This window comes from Montipora capricornis, chromosome 12 (assembly GCF_036669925.1).
Source record: "Montipora capricornis isolate CH-2021 chromosome 12, ASM3666992v2, whole genome shotgun sequence".
Lineage (NCBI taxonomy): Eukaryota > Metazoa > Cnidaria > Anthozoa > Scleractinia > Acroporidae > Montipora > Montipora capricornis.
Window position 1 is genome coordinate 25,200,351 of NC_090894.1, and position 20,000 is coordinate 25,220,350.

At 40.6% G+C, this 20,000-nt stretch overlaps 1 protein-coding gene across 1 annotated transcript in view; it reads left to right on the forward strand.

Moving 5' to 3' along the window:
* Nucleotides 1–12,333: 12,333 nt before the first annotated feature.
* LOC138025545 (uncharacterized) overlaps nucleotides 12,334–20,000 on the forward strand; it is a 36,780-nt gene continuing 29,113 nt past the window's right edge. Inside the window, exons 1-6 of the mRNA XM_068872742.1 lie at nucleotides 12,334–12,777; nucleotides 14,760–14,857; nucleotides 15,418–15,474; nucleotides 15,834–15,929; nucleotides 17,027–17,236; nucleotides 17,615–17,758. Coding sequence (XP_068728843.1) covers nucleotides 12,435–12,777; nucleotides 14,760–14,857; nucleotides 15,418–15,474; nucleotides 15,834–15,929; nucleotides 17,027–17,236; nucleotides 17,615–17,758 — 948 coding nt within the window. The 5' untranslated portion in view covers nucleotides 12,334–12,434. The remainder of the gene's footprint in view (nucleotides 12,778–14,759; nucleotides 14,858–15,417; nucleotides 15,475–15,833; nucleotides 15,930–17,026; nucleotides 17,237–17,614; nucleotides 17,759–20,000) is intronic.

The window sequence follows — 20,000 nt, forward strand, 5'->3', positions numbered from 1 at the left end:
TTCTTCGTGAACCGCCTCAGACGTGGCACCCAGTACTTTAAGCGGATTAATTTCATGTTAAGACCTACTCCCCCGTGAAGGCTCAGAACTTGTGCATCATGGACCATTTTCTCTGTCAAAAGGGCGTCGGCAGGTAGATTGATGGGGTATCAACCCTGAATTCTGCCTCGGCACGCATACAGACCCATTTTTTCTGCAGGTTAAGTTTCAGCTGATCTTCTTAGAACTGATCTGTGTTTGGCTTGCTGTTTTCTACTCTCATCACCCAATCCTTAACTTGCTAATCTGTTTTACTGGTGGTTAATGGTCGCGACAGGCGGTTTGCCTTGCTGGACTTGCAGTTGTGAATGAACCCTGCTACCTATGATGTGATACGAATGGTTTGACAGAATCCATGTTTCTGCCGGATCTGTTCTAGGTTGTCCTCTTGTTCCACAGCTACTGAAAATACTTCCTTGACTAACTTTGCTTCTCCTTCTGTTTCCTTATTCGGCTCAGTTTGCACAGGTGCCGGCCAAATTTCTGGTTTGGAAAGCAGGTCTGGTCCCTTCAGCCAGAGTTCTTCACCGACCTCACTGCACAACCCTCCAACGCATTTCTCACGTTATCAACAAGATTGGCCCCCATGTGAGCTGCCACAAGTTCCCGCCTTGGGAATTGGGATGGTTGGCCCTTTCCTTGCTAAACGAGCTTTTGCTGCGACTAGACCCTAACTACTGCGTATACAGCCACCACTGTTCCCGTCCCGCTAGTATAACCAAACACGTGCAAATCAATAGTTTGGACTGGTTCTTTGGCTGTAGCTAGACTGCGGGGAATTCTGATTTCATCGGGCGAGCTTTTCTTGAACTTTCCCCACTGTTTCTTCAGTTTCTCTGGTAGCTCTGCGTCCCACGGGAGGTGTTGTTCACATGCCTCTCTATAGATTATTTTCCTATTAATGTTGTGGGGCCGGCTACTCCTAAAATATCAAATACTGATTCTAAACTCTTCAATACTTCTCTCTTACTAGTTTCTGCAGAATCTCTGGTAAAGTTCACGGATAGGGTATCTTCCTCCTTGTTCTAAGGAAGCCCCAAAAGCTTAGCTTCATTGGGTTTTACGCCCAACTGTTCCTTGGCAAATGTTTCACCTTCATTTCTCAGTACCCAGTTCTGGCAAATTCGAGTGCCATTTATGCAGCTTGAACCCTGCTTCACCGAGCACTGCGACTGAAACACCCCTGATCAAAAGTATCCGTTCCACTAATGATGTCATCAACGTACAGACTCTTCATAATCTCCTCATCCTCCACAGGAAAATTAGCCTTCAAGCTCTCTAGGTGTTGCTTTAGAGTTCCTCCGAGAAGAAACGGTGATTGTATTAAGTCAAACAAAGCCCGAGTGAATCTCAAAACCTCAAACGTCTGAGGGGTCCTTATCCTTTATCCAATTAAACCGTAGAGCATCGTGGTCTGCTTCCCGAATCCGCACCTGCAAGAACTGGTTTAAAACGGTTCCGGAGTAGAACACTCCAGAGTAGGTTTTGAAGTAGGGGCCCTGTCTCCAGACAATCATTCAATGATGGACTTGTTGGACTTGCGTTAGCTGGTGCGTCGAATACTATTCGCATCTTTGTGCTCTCTGTTTCTTCCCTTATCACTGCCTTGTGAGGTAGGTAGGATTCTCTTTCTCCCTGTGGCTCACTCTTTCCACAATCTGGCTCTTGTTCAAGCTGGTCTTGGATTATCCGGTCGTACTCATCGAGGTGGCCAGGTTGCTTCTCCAGTTTCTTCACAAGGTTTTCTTGTCGGCGGAGACTTCCATTACGGTTGTTAAGCAAGGGTATGTGTCCAGCTTTACACAAAAGGCCAGTCTCGTACCAACACTCTGGACGACGTACAAGCTGCTCTTAGAATTCACTGTATACTGCCTGCTGATTACCTGCTGGTTTATCTTCTTAACCCAAGACATCAAGGCTACACAATTGCTCATAGTCTGTCGAAGAACTTTTGGTGAGGTACACGCTACTCAGGTTGGTCTCCCCACCTGGTGACATAATAGTAATAATAATAATAATAATAATAATAATAATAATAATAATGGCTTTATTCAGCATTTCCACAAGGTGGCTCTTCATCTGCTAAAATATATCATCTAAAATAAAAATAAAGGTAAAAAAAGTAAAAAAGTAATAAAAATACAATAATAAAAATAAATATATCTATTTACAGTGCATAATAGAAACGTTAAGCTAAAAAATTATCTTTGACCTTTTTCATTAAAAACTTAAAAGTCATCTTAGAAAACTGGTTAAAATCAAGACAGTTCCTTACACATCCAGGTAAAATGTTAAAGCTTTTAGCAGCTTGGTCTTGATAAATATATGACACTAGTGGGATTTCAAGCTGCATAGCTGCACTGGACCTCAGCGTTCGATTGTGCATAAATTGCTTCAGTCGCAGGTAACCTGGCCATTCACGAGAATAAATCGACTTATGAACTAGCTTTAACAGCTGCCATTCGATATGTTCTTTAACTGGTAGCCAACTTAGCTTTATAATATCCTCCCTTTCAACAAATTTACCTACAACAAAGCTCGCGCATGCCGTTTGAATTCTTTGTAGGCGTTTAACAAGGTAATGTGGTAAATTATGATAAACAACACAATTGTAGTACAACTTGGAAAGTACTAGGGCCTGAACTAACTGAGTGCGAATATGAAATGGAAGAAAGTTCCTCAATTTCTTTAAGATTCCAAGAGTGCGATAGCAAGAAGCTGAAGTTTGCTTGACATTTTCTTCCCATTTTAGGTTGTGATCAATATGGGTCCCTAAAAGTTTTGCCGAAGATACACGTTCTAAGGATATACTTCCAACTCTTAAATCAATGTCAATGTTATTAAGTTCATGATAGGAAGAAAGTTTAGTGGAAGATAATAACATGTACTTCGTTTTGCTGGGATTTAAAGCCAGATTTGCTTCATTAGCCCAACATTGCAGTTTATCCACATTACGTTGCACTGAAATAATGCAAGATGTTAGTTCAGCAGGCTTCGATGCTTGATATATGGTTGTGTCATCAGCATATTGATGGCAAGCACAATCGAGTTTCCCTTGGAGATCAGCAATATATATGTTGAAAATGAGAGGACCCATGATCGAACCTTGTGGGACTCCAAAGCTAATACTGACAGATTTTGAAATCCGGTCATCGATTTGAACAAACTGCTCTCTTCCACACAAGTAGTTGACTGTCCATTTAAGGTATGACTTTGAAAATCCGAGAACATTCATTTTCTCAAGCACAGACTTATACTTGACAGTGTCAAAAGCTTTCGAGAAGTCAGCTAAAACAAGCAGGGTGCATTCGCTCCGATTCATTGCTTTCAATATGTCATCACGTATGCCTAATAAAACAGATGTTGTAGAGTGGCCTTTCCTAAATCCAGAAATATTGTCCTCAAGGAGATGGTGATTTTCCAAAAACTCAACAACTTGGTTGTGAACAAGCCTCTCGTAGATTTTAGACAAAACGGGCAATATAGAGATTGGTCGAAAATCATTGTTATCTTGAGGACTATCCACTTTTGGGATTGGAGTTATACGAGCTTGTTTCCATTTATCTGGAAAGTCACACAATGTAATAAATGAGTTAATTATGTGAGTTAAAGGGCTCGCAATATAATAGTCCAACCAAAGTATGTGAGCTCTGCTATTGGTTCGCCTGGCTTGCCACCTCTTGGCAATGAGCTTGTCGTCAGCTTTGCATATTCACCAGCACCCAGGATCATATGAACTGGCAGTTTCATTGTCCATCATTACACCTTGTAGATATTGGCGCCGTGAGATCATTTCTGTGTATCGCGGGTTGGGAACTGTCAGAAGGACACCTTTGTCAACTTTATTCAGGGTATTGGGAAGGCTGAAATTTCCCTTGATGTTAGAGATTTGCTCCTTATACATTTGTCCTTTCTGGCTTGTTGTCGTCATCACCTCGATTCTCTTATACTGCTAGTGTTCAGGTTGCCTGTTCAGTCGTTCACTCAATGTAGCCGATGCGTATGAACCGCCTGCACCAGTGTCCAATAGTGCACTACAACTAATTCTCTCTACTTCTTCGACTACTACTGGATACATCACTAAGCCCTGCCATGTTGCCAACATAACTGGCTAGAGTTCTTATCACAATTTGAAGTGTGATGTTTGCCATTACACTTCTGGAAATTGGTCCGCTTCGACAGACACTCGGCAGCTCGATGTTTTGTTCCGGTACAGTTGTAGCATGTCTTGCTGGTACTCAAATACCTTCTTCTATCTCCTACCCCTTTGATTGTTTCACTATCAACAGATCTATGTTCCACTGATTTAGAGTAAACACAAGGTTTGGGTTTCCAATCCTCTTGTTTAGCTTGGAATGCCCAATCGCAACCTCTGCCATGCCTCCCAGAGGTCCCACCCCTGTGGCTATCCAGGGGCACTGGGTTTCTCTCACACCACTTTTCAAAGCCTCTACTAACTGTGGAAACCCCCATTCCTGCCAATCGTCATCTAGCCTCACAGGGTCAGCTCTGATGCCTGGTAATTTGTCTAGAGTAGGTCTAACATACCCTTTAAATTTTCTCCTCCTTCCCCATGCTCTCTGGTGTCTCAATGTTTGTTTCCTGAGATGACTAACAGCCCATTATGTCCGCACATGTGCATTAGCCACATGACTTGGTCTCCCATATTTGGTCTACAGTTTGTTTTCACTCCTACATAACCCTCGCTGGTAAATGGTAACCTATCTATGGAGGCTCTGACCCTTAGTACAAGTAATTCTTTCAAATATGAGTATTTGGCAACTGTGCCAATGTGTGATTTGTCCATCTCCGCTTCAAGCTGCCCCCAAAACCTTTGGTAGTCTAGATACGTTCCCTGAAATTTGGTAATCACAAATTCCGGTAATTCACCTTTCGTTTTACCTGCAGCATGGCTATCCTTCTCGTCAGCTTTCGCCTCAAACTTCTATTTATCTCCCATCTCGACCTTTCTTCCTCCTCTTGAATTTCTCTTGTTTCTCGTTCCCTCAAACTTCGCTCCAACTCTTCTAGCCCTTCGACCGCACTCCAAGCCCTTTTCAATCCCTGTGCTCCACGCTCGAATGTCGTCCTCCTCGTCACCTCGTTCAAGTTTCAGTTCCTGTACTCTATCTAGCCTTTATCTCACGACACTCCTCCACTTTGCTGTCGAGAAGCTTGCGATAGTTTCAGCGATTTTGTCTGATCCTTCGTGCGTCAGTTTTAACACCTTTAGTTTGTTGCCGATTGTTTTTTCTTCCTCTTCCATGGTTCTTGGCATGATTAAGTCCTAGCAGGGTCATCACTTTGTCGGAAATGCTTATGTGACAATAAACTCACGGATTGGTTCAAGCACACTGATAAACACACCAAGTTTAATCGGCCGCAACTCTAGCTTTACAGGTCAACAACTCGCTCGCCATGTGCTCTCAAAAACTCTCCATCCCATAAATGTTTTGAAGCAATTTCCAGTCCCTACCGACCGCGGGCTGGAGACGCCTGACTAATCTTGCAACGAACGCTTACAACGAGGTTAAAAAAAGGAAGAAAGCTATAATCTGCATAACTAGAATCTCGACAACGTCATATTCTCCTCGATGTACTGTATAAAGGGTATCGACGTCACGAATTCAAGGATTTGCTCAATTGAGAGGATGTATGAAAACACATTTATCACTCGAAATCACTGGCCTCTGACGAAGTCACGCGCGTTGTTATGTTGCTATGTTGAGATATTACATGGTAGATATTTTAAGGGGTACCGAGCGCATAAAAGGCTCACCTTAAGTGAAACTTTGACAGTACGATAAAGAATAAGGGTATAACTCTCGAAATGAAGAAAAAATGCCATCGAGAAAAAGAATACCAAAGAAACAAAGGCAAGATTAGTGTCACAGTTCTCAAGGCCACCGTACTGATCTTACTCTGGGAGAAATTGCTCAGCGTTGCAAAATTTCCCGAAAAAAGTACAAGAGACAGCGCCTGAAAAACACTTGTAGACGTTTATGTGGCCGGAAGAGAAAACTTACCCTGCCCTGGCTGCCAAAGGTTTTTCTCTCTCAGAGCGACGGAATAGGCGAGGAAAAACCTCTGGTGCAGGCCGCTGAGTTCTTTGAAAAGGCCGGTCCACTGGGATTCCGTTTTATATTCCCAGAGTTAGATGTTGACCCTAGCAATTCGATTGGTTCCGGGAACTTGTCAGTTCTAACGAGTACTCTGATTGGTTTAGCAACAGAAAGTAGTTGAAACAAGTTTTCAATAGGCCATTTCCGAGTTCACGTACGTCTCCTCATAAAATAGAGTCTAAGAGCGAAGTTTTTGTTAGGGTAAATAGTTCTAATTTACATATGAATGAAAAATAATTTTCATAACAAAAACTTCGCACTTAAACTCGCTTTGACGAGGAGGCAGACATGAACTGGGAAATGACCTACTGCTGTCAACCTGATTTCTCGTGCCCACTATGGCCATAATCGAAACGTTGCAAAGTTCCGGAAATCGAGTCTTTGAAGGCAGAAAAAGTTCATTGGGTTCTAATTTTTTTTTCTTTTAATTTTCCGCCAAAATTCAACTTCGGAATTTGACATCCACATTTCAAATTTAAGTTTTTATTTTCATATTCTCGAAGTTTTATAAGGAACATTGAATTTTTGGGGTCTTATGCTCATGCATACAGACCCCTAAGTCAGACAGTTTGTCACTTTGAGGACGAGATGACACGTGACAGATCTCTGAGAGTATAAATAGTCTGGCATAAGACTGGGTACTAGTAATTGCGAGTAATTGCGAGTCAGTGTCGGCCATTGCTTCGAAGTAAAAGCGGTCGTTTTCCCTGTTTTGGGAAAATTTTGAAGAGATTTCCGTCGCAAATTAGTCGTAATTGTTCAAGGTAAGTTATTTCTGTTTCAAAATTGATCTTTCGTGCTGTTTCTGATTGGTTTTCTTTCTTTCATTTCGAAAATTAACTACACTTTCCTGCCTTGTTTGTTCTTTGTTATTTCATTCAGGTGACATCGCTGAGTGGAGTTTCCTCGGCGATATCGATACCGGAGTTGTTTACTCACGCAAGCCAACATATCTAGACTCGGCTTCTGTGTAATGCAGACTGCACTGAAGCTAAGACGCTTTCGCAATCCCACATTCATTGGCTTGAAATCCGGTGCAGGTTGCACCACATATCTCAGAAGTATCCCACGGGTATCTCACAAGCTCTCACAAGCCAGTATTTATCGGCTTGAACTATCGGTGTGGGTTACACCTAAAACTGAAAGAGTTATTGTACTCTAAAAAATGCTTGCATTGAGTAAGAGTCTTGCACTCTCAAAGAATAGTATTTCGTACTCTTACTATTGTCTGTCTGTACCACACGCAAATGATCCCCGTTTTGGACCGCAAATGTTCCCGAAAAAAAAGTGAGGAATGGCATGGAGGGTGGAATGGTCTGGATTGAGAATTAATGAGAAGAGCGCTTACTTTAAATCATGAATGGCTAGCAACAGGTTTCTGCCTCATTATAGTTTAAACTTGCCACATTTGATTATCGGATACAATTATCAAAAACTAACTTGGACGCAATTCAAAACCGATTGTGACCAGGGGCCTGTTTCTCGACAAGTCCCGATGACTTTTAGCATGTTTTTTCGAGATAACTAAAAGCGGATTGTGAAACACTTAAACCCTCTCCCTTATTGAGATAAAGAGGGAATTATGACATGTGAAAAGTTTAGGGACTTTCGAGAAACGGCCCACTGATCTCTTTGACGAGGCGAAAAGGACGCCATCCGGGCCCGGCTAGCAACAATCGTAACATTAATAACTAGAACGCAATGTTTTAGCCTATAAGCTTTGGTTCAACATGCAATACTGCAGTTTTGTTTTTTCCCATGTCCTTGACTAAAAGTCGTCCATTAAACAACTATGACAGAAAACGCTATCATTTGCGTAGACCTGCAATGCTCCACCGCTCTTAAGTACACCTTGTGTGTAGCACTCGAATTGCCTTCCACATCTGGGACAAATCTCTTCTGTTATTTTTCCGTCGCAGTGTTTTTGCTTTAATTCCTGAGCAATGGCTAGCTGGGGATTCTGAGCACTTTCCATTTTTCGCCAAAGTCACTATCGGAGGAATCTAGGACAAGCATCTGACGATTTTCCGATATGTCGGCAAAATCTGGGACGGTCGGGAAACTGCGAAATCCCTAATCGTCTGGGATTTTCCCGACATATGAAAACTAGGCTTAAGCAAGCTTCAGACAAAGGTAAATCACCAAAGAGTCGGTTGGACATGGAATTAAGAAAGGCAGGATTAACACATCGCCATCCTCCAGCCCCCAAAGATGGAAACTGTCTATTCCATGCAATGAATGACCAGCTAATACGCCGCGGAAGAGTCTCGCAGAGTGCCACAAAAGTGCGATGTGACTTGGTAAATTACCTCCGCAGTAATCCAACAACCCCGGACGGGACTCATTTCAGAGAATTCATCAAACACGGAGCATGGGATACCTATCTGAGAAGGATGACTATGGATGGTGAGTGGGGTGACTGGATTGCTTTATGGGGCCTAATTAACATGTTTGAAATCCCGGTGGCGGTAGTATCAAGCTTAGGAGAAACGGGATTGAATATTATCTACCCCGGAGCTGGTTATGAAAACGAAGCCAGCGTTTTCTGTAATAGTTGTTTAATGGACGACTTTTAGTCAAGGACATGGGAAAAAACAAAACTGCAGTATTGCATGTTGAACCAAAGCTTATAGGCTAAAACATTGCGTTCTAGTCATTAATGTTACGATTGTTGCTTGCCGGGCCCGGATGGCGTCCTTTTCGCCTCGTCAAAGAGATCAGTGGGCCGTTTCTCGAAACGGTCCCTAAACTTTTCACATGTCATAATTCCCTCTTTATCTCAAGAAGGGAGAGGGTTTAAGTGTTTCACAATCCGCTTTTAGTTATCTCGAAAAAACATGCTAAAAGTCATCGGGACTTGTCGAGAAACAGGCCCCTGGTCACAATCGGTTTTGAATTGCGTCCAAGTTAGTTTTTGATGATTGTATCCGATAATCAAATGTGGCAAGTTTAAACTATAATGAGGCAGAAACCTGTTGCTAGCCATGCATGATTTAAAGTGATTTTAATAAAAATAAGCGCTCTTCTCATTAATTCTCAATCCAGACCATTCCACCCTCCATGCCATTCCTCACTTTTTTTTCGGGATCATTTGCGGTCCAAAACGGGGATCATTTGCGTTCCGGGATCATTTGCGGTACAGTTTGGGGATCATTTGCGGTCCTGGTATCATTTGCGGTACAGTTTGGGGATCATTTGCGGTTCTGGGATCATTTGCGGTCCTGGGATCATTTGCGGACCCGTACATCGGCTGTCACAACAATTTTGTGAAAGCCACGGATGCATTTTCACGTGTGCGAGGGCAGTTTTGGATTACAATGCTTATGATGTTTTACTTAAATGTGTTTTACTTGCCAACATTAAAACAAGTTGTTGGACATTAGAAGTCGTGTAATGAGGTGATGTTTTGGTTTACACAAATGATGTGCTACAATGTTTATACATCCCATTGCTTATAAGGCAAGTAAATGATGTGGAGGAAAATCCAGGTCCTACAATATTTGATATTTGATCCAACAACTACTGTGTCCGCTGACTCTAGTCAAAGAAATGAAGCAATCTTTGGTGTGAATGCTGGTAAGCAATGTGTAGCAATGCCACTTACTGCTATTATATACCATCAAATATAAGATATTAGTTTGTGGACTAATTCTACTTTGAGCAATATTTTGGTTATTGGAAATAATCTATACAGTTCTATAGGATGTTCTGTGCGAACAAATGACTATTTGCTGTTAACTGATGTTCCAGACATGGTTTCAATATTTGATAAAGTGTATTCATTACAATATAGTGCATTAATGCCAATAGTTAACAAACAACAATTATTGTAATTCCGTTAGAGTTAGAAGTGAATTTCTAAGAGACATATGGAGCAATGTTTGATGTCATGAACAAACTTCCAGTAAATGACTCACCATATTGTAATGAATACACTTTAACAAATATTGAAACCATGTCTGGAACATCATTTAACAGCAAATAGTCATTTGTTGGCACAGAACATCTTATAGCACTGTATAGATTATTTCCAATAACCAAAATATTGTTCATAGTAGAATTAGTCCACAAACTAATATCTTGTATTTGATGGTATATAATAGCAGTAACTGACATTGCTTACCAGCATTCACACTAAAGATTGCTTCATTTCCTTGAGTAGAGTCAGCGGACACAGTGGTTGTTGGATCAATGATATCAAATATTGTAGGAAATGGCGGACCATTAAATAGAAAAATTCCAGTTAAATAAGACTTAAAATTTGGGTCACTTCGTGTTTAGTTAACATAGTTTTGAAATCCAAAGAAAAAAAGATTTGCTTTTTGATCATAGTCAGGAGCCCATGAATAGGAGCTTGCCTCTCCCATACAAGCCCTATGAGTCAACATTTGCTCGTATCTTTCTATTTTTAGAACGCCACGAGTTCTCCGGCTCTGCACACACTGTTTAGAATGGCCAATCAGAATAAAGTTATAGTGGAACAACGACAAAAATAGCAAAAAAAATGTATGCAAATTGTTGTAGATGTGAGTTTCCTGCTGAAGGATTAGTTCTAAAAATAGAAAGATACGCGCAAGGTTGACTCAAGGATATAATGCATTGGGAGGCTCCTAGTCATGGGCTCCTGTCAGAAAATGTCGTCGTTGAAAGTAAGCACAAATTATGGACGGTGGTGTCTAATACGCTCAAACCACTTACAAATGAAAAAAAAACCGTTCGCGGTAGGGCCATACTAAGAAGATGTCGAGCGTTTTCGGAACGGGCGATCCGCGTAATTTTGGAGAGATCACTTTGCGAGCGAACATTTACGACAAGAAGGAGGGGGACATTGGGATTTTCGGTTTTGCGGTTTTGGCTATTTTTTAGATCGGTTTTTCGGTTTTTGTGCTGAAAGACTTCGGTTTTTCGGTTTTGGTGTTCATTGCGGTTTGCGGAGTTTTCGTTTTTTAGCATCTGGTTTTCGGTTTTTGAAGAAAATACGAGCGGTTTTTCGGTTTTGTTATCCAATGTGCTTTTTGGGTTTTCCTATTTTATCCTATATGGGTTCCGGTTTCTCTTAGATTTGAACGGCAATTGATCTCGAATACAGTGTTATTTATTTATTTATTTATTTATTTATATGCAATTCATCAGCAATATGAAAACCATATGTACAATGAAAAATGTAAAACCAAGTATAGATAAAACTATATAAACTACATTAATTAACTATCTTACTCAATATCATACAATAAAAGCTGCTTTCCATGAATGCCGTGTTTAGAATAATGGCTTAGATAACCTCTTTAATCAGTCGTTTGAATTGATTGAGGGGTTCTGCTTTCCTTAGTTCTAATGGCAAACTGTTCCACAAAACTGCACCACTATACCTAAAGCTGTTTTTGTGTAGTAGTTTTTGCGCGGTATCGGAACATTTACCTTATTCACAGAGTCTCTCAAACAAAAACCTGGATCGCGATGGACATTTCGAGCAGAGATACTGTGCTAGTACCTGTAGGGACTTAAATACCATTGTTGCTCTTTCAATTTGCTTTTGAGAGACTAGGGATTTCCATCTTAAGAGTTCAAATAAATTGTTGACATCACTGCCATAGTTAGAGTAGGTCAAGACACGAGCTGCTCTGTTTTGTAGTTTTTGCAGTTTTTCCTGCAAATTTACTCCACAGTTTCCTCAAACAATATTGCAGTAGTTGAAATGAGGTTGTACTAGGGCCTGATAAATAGAATGTAATGTCTCATAGGGGACAAGATGCCTGTTTTCACTCACGTGATCAATAACCTTGTTTTTCCTCCGAAACAAAAGAAAACGTTTGAGTGATAATAGAGCTGAATTCCCGGAGAGGTCACATGAAAATGCTTTACGGAAAATGAGCCCATAAAGTCCGGGCTCGAGAGAGCGGCAGAAATAAAGTCCATGACATTCATAAATACTTTGATGAAATAAAGTGAGAGTGGAGCTTGATGTGTATGCCCAACTTGTCACCAATGTATCGGTTTTCTGACGGTTTTGTATGTGGTTTTCGGTTTTGGCCGAATTTTTTTGCTGTTTTGCGGTTTTGGATGATTTTTTCTTTGGTTTTGCGGTTACACCCCAATGTCCCCCTCAAGAAGTCAAAGAAGAGCTAGAGGTTGAAATAACATCATGTGATGTGACAACACAATAGGCTCTCAGTGTCACTCTTCGATGCTATTCGAAACACTTGTGGAGATCAAGTGTCAATTGCGAAGGAGTCCAAATCCGTCAATAAAGACAGCGAAACAGTTCCTTACTTAATGATGAAGAGGGCACCATCTAGCAACGAAAATCTTTACAGTGAAATGGAATCCAAGGAGACAAACGAGACAGGCATTTATGAGCTTGTTGGTGCGAATGACAACACTCCAACAAAAGAAACCACTTTGGTTAAGCACAGCTCGAAGTATAGAATGGCACTATCGACAGAGAGTATTTATTCCAGTCGATCTGATACGGTGACAGTTCAACGGATTCTGATCATTGTAATTGGGGTTGTGTTGGTTTCATTCCTGACTGCAGTTACAACCTTGATTTTAGCCGTGTATAATGTGTCAGCGCGAAACACTCAGTCGATAGACTGTGGCTGTGCTGCCGTGCAAGGTAAGGTGACACTCAAAAAGTATTAAGTAGCTTACGTAGGAGGAAATTCGAATTATTGTTATTGCAAAAGAATCCACGCAAAGAATATTTCTCCAAGATCAACTTCCTTTGTGCAGCCATCGAGATGAGAAGCAAGTTTATGTCATTCTCAAAACTTTACTTTCTTTCTGCAGCCAACGAGCTGAGCACCAATCTTGTGTCGCTATCGACGAAGTTGAATCGTAGTTCGAGCACACAACTTTTTGAAAGCACTTCTTCACTCATAATTCAGAGGTTCATTTCAGTGCTTCAAAATTATTTCCGCATGCATAACGACTAAACCTGGCTTTTACAGTGCACAAGGTGTTACAGAGATGGTAAACCGGCTTCATAATATTTAACGTAGATGTTATTTTTCAGCTTTTAAAATATAAAACGTGTCCGTTACACTATCTGAATTTTTGTTTCTTGGATGGTAGATTCAGTTTAATGTCAGAACTGTTTATTTAGTCAGTGATTTAGTGTTTCATCTGGAAGAAGTACGTGAGCTTAATATGTAATGGCACCAACCTTTTACACTCTGTCATTGAATACAGAATGAATGCAAGATGATAGTCCTATAAATTAATAAAACCATGAGAAAAATCACGGGTTCGTATACGTTAAAACTTCGAAAGGAATATGAAATACGTTTATCATAACAAAAATAGGCCACTTAATTTGGTTCAGGTCTTGAAACGGGAGATGACAAACATCTATCACCACCAGCTGCAAACCGGCATTGAACTTTTCAACAGGCTCGAAATTAAATTTGACAAGGTCTGGTAGCTTTTTTGGGAGATGAAAAAGTCTTTCGCCACCTCATGCAAACCGACGTTAAACTTCTCAAAAGGCTCGAAAAACAATAAGAATTTTAAATTTCACAAAGACTGGTAGCTTTTTGGAGAGATGAAAAAGTCTTTCGCCACCTACTGCAAACCGACGTTGAACTTCTCAACAGAGTCGAAAAATAATAAGAATTTCAATTACATTTGACAAAGTCTGGTAGCTTTTTTGGAAAAGGGGCCAGCAGTCCATGAGTGCAGCCCGTAAGTACTCATGTGCTCCTGACTGAGGGACTAACCGCTGCTAATAAAGCCTTCCCCTTTTTCCTCTGTTTACCATCTTCCAACCGACCCATATTTTTTGGTCTTCAATTAAGGGTATTAGGAAGGTTATGACTTAATACAACATTTTTAAAAAATAAACTTGAAATATAAACAATTGCTTTTTCCAGTGCGAAATTTCAGTTTCAACTTCAACAGGACGACAGGACAGGCTTTCTGTCCACGTGGGAGGCTTAAGCCGTCTCAACTCGTTTGTGCCCCCAGCCACTGTAACTCGAAACAGGTTTTTTTTACATTGCCTCCGATTTTCGGCGTTTGTTTGTTAGTTTACTCCGAGACACCAACCCATAATTAGCAAACGTATTCGAAGGTAAAGGATTTAATTTACCATCCGGCCAAATTCGATGATTCACTGAATCATCCAAGGCCCCAGAAGCCAATTTCTCGAAAATCCCAAAACTTTCTGGGTGCCACAATTTCGTATGTGTCTTAATATGGAAGGGCATTTTTTAAGCCGTCAAGCCTCGTGCACCATCATTTTGCTGTTTATTTCCTTGAAACACGTTAAAAGACCAGTTTTTCAAAACAAGCGGATCGCAGTTTCAAAAACGAATTTTCAGGACTTTCAAGACTTGAAATGGGCCAGTCCTTGGTCGAATATAGGAATACTAAAAGCGTCAAAAGCTGCAGCTTCAGTGGGAAATAAAACTAACTGCCCAACCGGCATGCTCTTCGGAAATTGCAACAACTGCCTTGCGCTGACATTTAAGTTTCATCAGGGCATTTCACCCCACAGTAATTCTTGCCTTAACAATTACTTTGCGACAAGGATCTACTGGTTCCAGTACGCCTCATGGGGAATTGAACCCTTTTTTGCTTGTTTGTTTTTACACATAGATCAAACCCCTTCAAGTTCAAGTGGAAAGCGTGTTGTACCAAGGCAGCCTACGAAGGAGAACATGTCTTCGTCTTCAGTTGAAAAGAATTCGACAGAGGTAGCATGATTGTTAGTTGCATCAGCCTGTAAGCAATTTTCGAAACAATGTTGGTCACCTGATCGATCTGTGATCAGTCACCTCTAATGGATTGCTATGTTAGCTCCATACTGCCATACAAGAATTTATATTAATTATTTAAATGATCGTCTTCTTTTTCTTGTCATGCGCATGCCGCCTCTTAACTATTCTTCAGTATGCTAAATTAGCGGGCAACTTTCGAAGTGACTTTTGCCTCGGTTTCAAAGCGAGACCAAATGCGATTTTTTTCTTGTGGTGGTCACAAGTTCTCCCTTTCATATGAAAGAAAAGCTGATGTAAATTCGAAAATGGCCTATCAATTGAAGGTACATGAATAACGATAATTATGGTAATAATTATAATAATGATGGTGATGATGTCGTCACTGGAAGAGGTCTACGGTGGAACTTGAATTTAACCAAGCGACTGAGAGACCAAATTCCTTACCATTGTATCAGCTAGGGAACATCGTCTTGGCAGTATCATCAAATCGAAGTTCCTTTGTATTTTGACTTTGCACTCTCTTTTTCACATGACAGATTATAATAACGGAAATTGAAGAAATGAAAAAGAAATATGAACAACTGAAAGCCAAGGTAAGTGAGCCCTCATACAGATTTTTCGAGCACGTTGCTTACCGAAAGAAGGTGTGGTTTGTGATTAATTGGTAATCAGTTGGTCGGTTGGCGGATGGATTGCTCGGTTACTCGCCTTTAATTGGCTCCCAAACGCTTATGCAGTAATTGAGTCATGAGGTACCCACGCACTATTTCTGAAGTTCTTCTTCATTACTCGTCTCCATTTATATCTAATACAATGGGTTCCCTTATATCTGTTGCCTGAAACAGACATGCAATGCTTCCGCAGAATCACACTAAGAACCCTTTCTTGCTAATAGCACCTGACTAGATAGATCAGTGGTTTGCGAGACTCAGCCCCCTATCTCTTGTTTTAGTGTAACACGTCAGCACTCTGGCAATCAATCAAGTCCAACACACAAGATGTGATGCAAGAAATAATGCGGTTGGATCAGAAGGTCAGTGCGAGAAAGGCGATTTGATTGTAGGAAGCAGTATGCTTAGGGTTGCACTTTTTGATGCCACTCTGTTACCTATCGAGTATGGCTCTATTTTGGTTCATTTTTCCTCTGATACATATTTTCCTTGACTGAAACTCTTTATTAAACGATAATATTGTTACAGCTACATAGCGTCTATGTAGCGCTCGATACGTGACAGGCATTGGAACGGTGATTTTCATGAGTCGAACAATTGCTCTAAAATTAAAGTTTACTTCATTGACAGGTTTGACTTCTTTAAATTAAAGCCTCGTCTTTTTTTGGGCTCCTTAATAAAGCTTTAACGCAAAGTGCACCAGACCCATAGCACAAGATCTTATCCAGGAACCTAGCTATTGTTTCAACACTTTTTTTCAATTGAAAATAACAAATGAAACACATAATTCCTAGTTGAGTTCATTTGAGTTCAATCACCCAGGTGGTGAGGGTCACACAACAGAGCAGCTGAAACCTCGTCTAATAACGCCTTTCTCCCCTCCTTATTGGTTGAATGACCACCATACCATATTTGGAAAATGAGTGCGTAAAAACAGTGGCTTAAGGGCGGTGCCTACTATTGTTATTGCGCATACGTTCTGCGCATCTCCAGATACTCGGATTTCCTATCGCCGATGCTTACTAATACAGGGATATTTTTGCGCGGTTTAAAACTATCCGGAGAAAGTAGATCTTAGTAAGTACTCTTGGTATTCAAAAAGAAAATTGGGGGTAACCGTACAATTTTTGAGAGATAATTAAGTTTCAGTTTGAGAAAGAACGCCATACATTGCTTTGTATTTTAAAGCTTTTTACAAATATTATTCATGAATTATCTTTGAAGAATACGTGGTTACACCCAATTTTCTTTTTGGACTTCAATAACACTTGTTAAGATCTACATTTCCTGCATAATCACACACCGGGGCAAAAATATTTTAATTAGTAGGCACCGTCCTTAACTTCGTTTTTTCAGATGGAAATGTTGAACTTACGTACCCAGTTGTACTTTTCTAGTGGGATTACTATTTCGTTTAATCACTGTTTTGCAATCCATCTCACATCGACCTCACGCGAATTTCATTTGCTACTAGATGCTCAATATAAGTGCAACTCAAGGTCCCAGAGGACCCCCCGGATTTAACGGTACCCAGGGCCCTCGCGGCTACAATGGTACCCAGGGTGCTCCTGGTATTTCTCCGGCCGGAGGTGACCTCACGCTGTGCAATTATCAAGAGAAAAAGAGCTCTGAAACAAATCCTGGTGCCTATGCTGCTGCGGATGTCTCAATAACTGAAACAAATGTAGGTTTCCAATTTACTATATTTTTCAAGCCAGTAGCTAAAACGTAAATAAGCCTCACATGAGACTTAGGAGGCAGTGTGGCCCAGTGGTTAGCGGCCTTATCTTGAGATCCGGGGATCCCGGGTTCAAGACATGTCCTGATGGTCGTTTCTCAAAGATCCCGAAACTTTTCGGACGTATTTCGGACGAGCAGTCCTAATTGAATATATTCTGGATCTGGCATAAGCTCATGTGACTAGAACTGGCCTTCATTGAATTTGCTTTTCATCAATACATTTCATTTATCTTGATTTGATTTGATTCTTTTACTACCTTATTTCCTTTTTTCAGTTTAAATTCTCCCTCTTTCATTCCTTTCTTCACTTATTTTTATGCAGGGTAAGAAAATTATTGGAGCCAACTGTGCCACAAATGATGCCAAAGTTGTCTTATTGAGCAGCACCGAAACTGGCGGAAAGAGAACGTACCGTTGCGACTGTACAGGTACTCAAAATACCGGAGACTCAACGATGTATTGTACGGTTCACTTTTGGGAGTGCTGATCTAAAAGCATCCAGGAAAAACATTTCTTCACTTAGTGCTCGTTACATTGCGGACAACGTTCTGAGAAACACCTCTCCTAGCTTACAAATATGGCTAACGTTATCCAAAAACTTTAAATCTTAGAACAGTAATATCTATAGAAAAGGTGATATCTGTATACAAGTGCCCCAGGAGCAGAAATCGGACTATTGCTTTGCGACCTTCGTTCCATTGGAACGTTTATCTTCTATCCTTAAGTATGCCAACACATCAAGAAAAAAACGAAATGAGGTTCTTTGTTTTGCGCCTTGAGTAATCTGTGTAATTGATAGCTCTCGGTAGTGTTTCATGGCGACCTGAATGCTTTAGGCATTACTAGTTCAGATCCTCATTAACTTGCACTGTAATGTATCTGGATGACTTCCACAACTTGGTTGTCTCTGATCGGTTGAGTCGGATCACTAACATTTTTTAACAAATGGGGCTTATGATTTGATAAAGCCTACTCTTGACAATTTAACTCATGACAAACCACGCTTTAACCAAATGCCTTGGCGTTCTTGCAACAAGAACAAAATAGAGGGTGATTACTGAAAGCCAGAATAACAAGGCGGCGCGCATGCGAGGGGAGACAAAATCAAAGATGTATTGTGCGGTTCACTTTTGGGAGTGCTGATCTTGCAACGTTCAGGAGGAATAACTCCTTTCTTATTTGCTGATGTGATGATTTTATGTGTTGATGCCACTTTGGGCCAATAAACGTATGATATATCAAGTAAGTCTCCGAAGTTTAGACAGGTTGTAAACCACATGTAAGAACATCATCATATTTGTTTACGAGATGAACGAGACGTCTGTAGCAAAGATTAAGGAAAGTAATGCTTTTCCTCGACAATTTATGGTCACAAAGAAAACTTGGCCTAATAACGAAGTTGCAATATACGAGCTGCGTCGGGAGCTGTTCAGAATAGTGAATCTCGTGAAAGGAACTGAGAAAGATTATTCTCTATTCTGCCCACAGTTTTGCCGTTGTAACTCTTCGTGCTGAGGCACTTGTCTTCACAACTTAGTTCACGGAGCTGTCAATCACATGGGGCTGATGAAACCTAGCTAGCATTTTAGCCCGACAAATTCTCCATAATGCGCCACAATGCCCGACAAATATTTTGCAATGAAGAGATGTTATTTTTTCAATGGTGACTCGCGGATACTTGGAAAAAATCCAATTGCTTTTTTGCAGGAGTCGAACCTACAACCTTTTTTTTTTTTTGCATGGCTAACATTTGCACCGTTTTACTCTACGTCTGAAGCCTTTTTTACGTTTCACGATCCATTAAAACTCCACCGGGTTAATGTAAAATGCGTGACTGCAAACCAGGGGTAAAATACAGACCACTAGTGCGATGCAGACTACGAAAACAACCCGTGCCCTTTACAAATGCAAGCTTAGGCCGCATTACGCCCAAAAAATGACTTTTACGCCGAAGGTTAGCATTAGTAGAGAGTTTGGTTTCTTTTTTTCTCGCATTATCTGCATTTAGTAATCTTATCCTTAGTCTACAATCTACAATTTACACTTACCAGCTCTTTTAGCTGTCACTAGAAACACACCCAGGTCAGACGAAAATGAATACATATGCAAAATGATTTTATAACATAGCTTGCAAATTCACGCAATCAAATATAAGAGCAGCGGATGTCTCACAATATTTAACGTGGTCCACTGGCAATGTAATAACTCAATGTGTATCGCTTGGGAAGTTTGAAGAGCAGTCAAAAAGCTTTATTTGTTTCGCGCTCTGCCAAGACCAACTCTTCAGCTTATCTGGTATTCTGAAAGCTTTCTGTACACCTTCATAACTGGACGAAATACGGCACACTAAGGCAAAAACCAATGTATAAATGAACTTACCAATGGCGAACTCGTTTAAGTGACAAGTGCCTCAGCTTTTGAGCGCAATTGGGGACTATAAAATTTTTAAAAAGTTGAAGTAAGTCAAATGAATGTTTATCAGATGAAGGAAGTTCAGAACGGTCAATAAAGGAACTCAGTGTAAAGCAGTCTAGTGAAATGGATCAGTTTCTATTCATGTCAGAATGGTGCTGTTGAAATTCTTTTGTGAAAGATAAAACCGTTTGAACAAATTGGGAAAAAAAAGTTCGTTGTCTTGCCTTACTAACCTGCAGGACCTGAATATTGCCTTATCATGTCTTTGACATTATTCCAGCGTCGGCCTCACT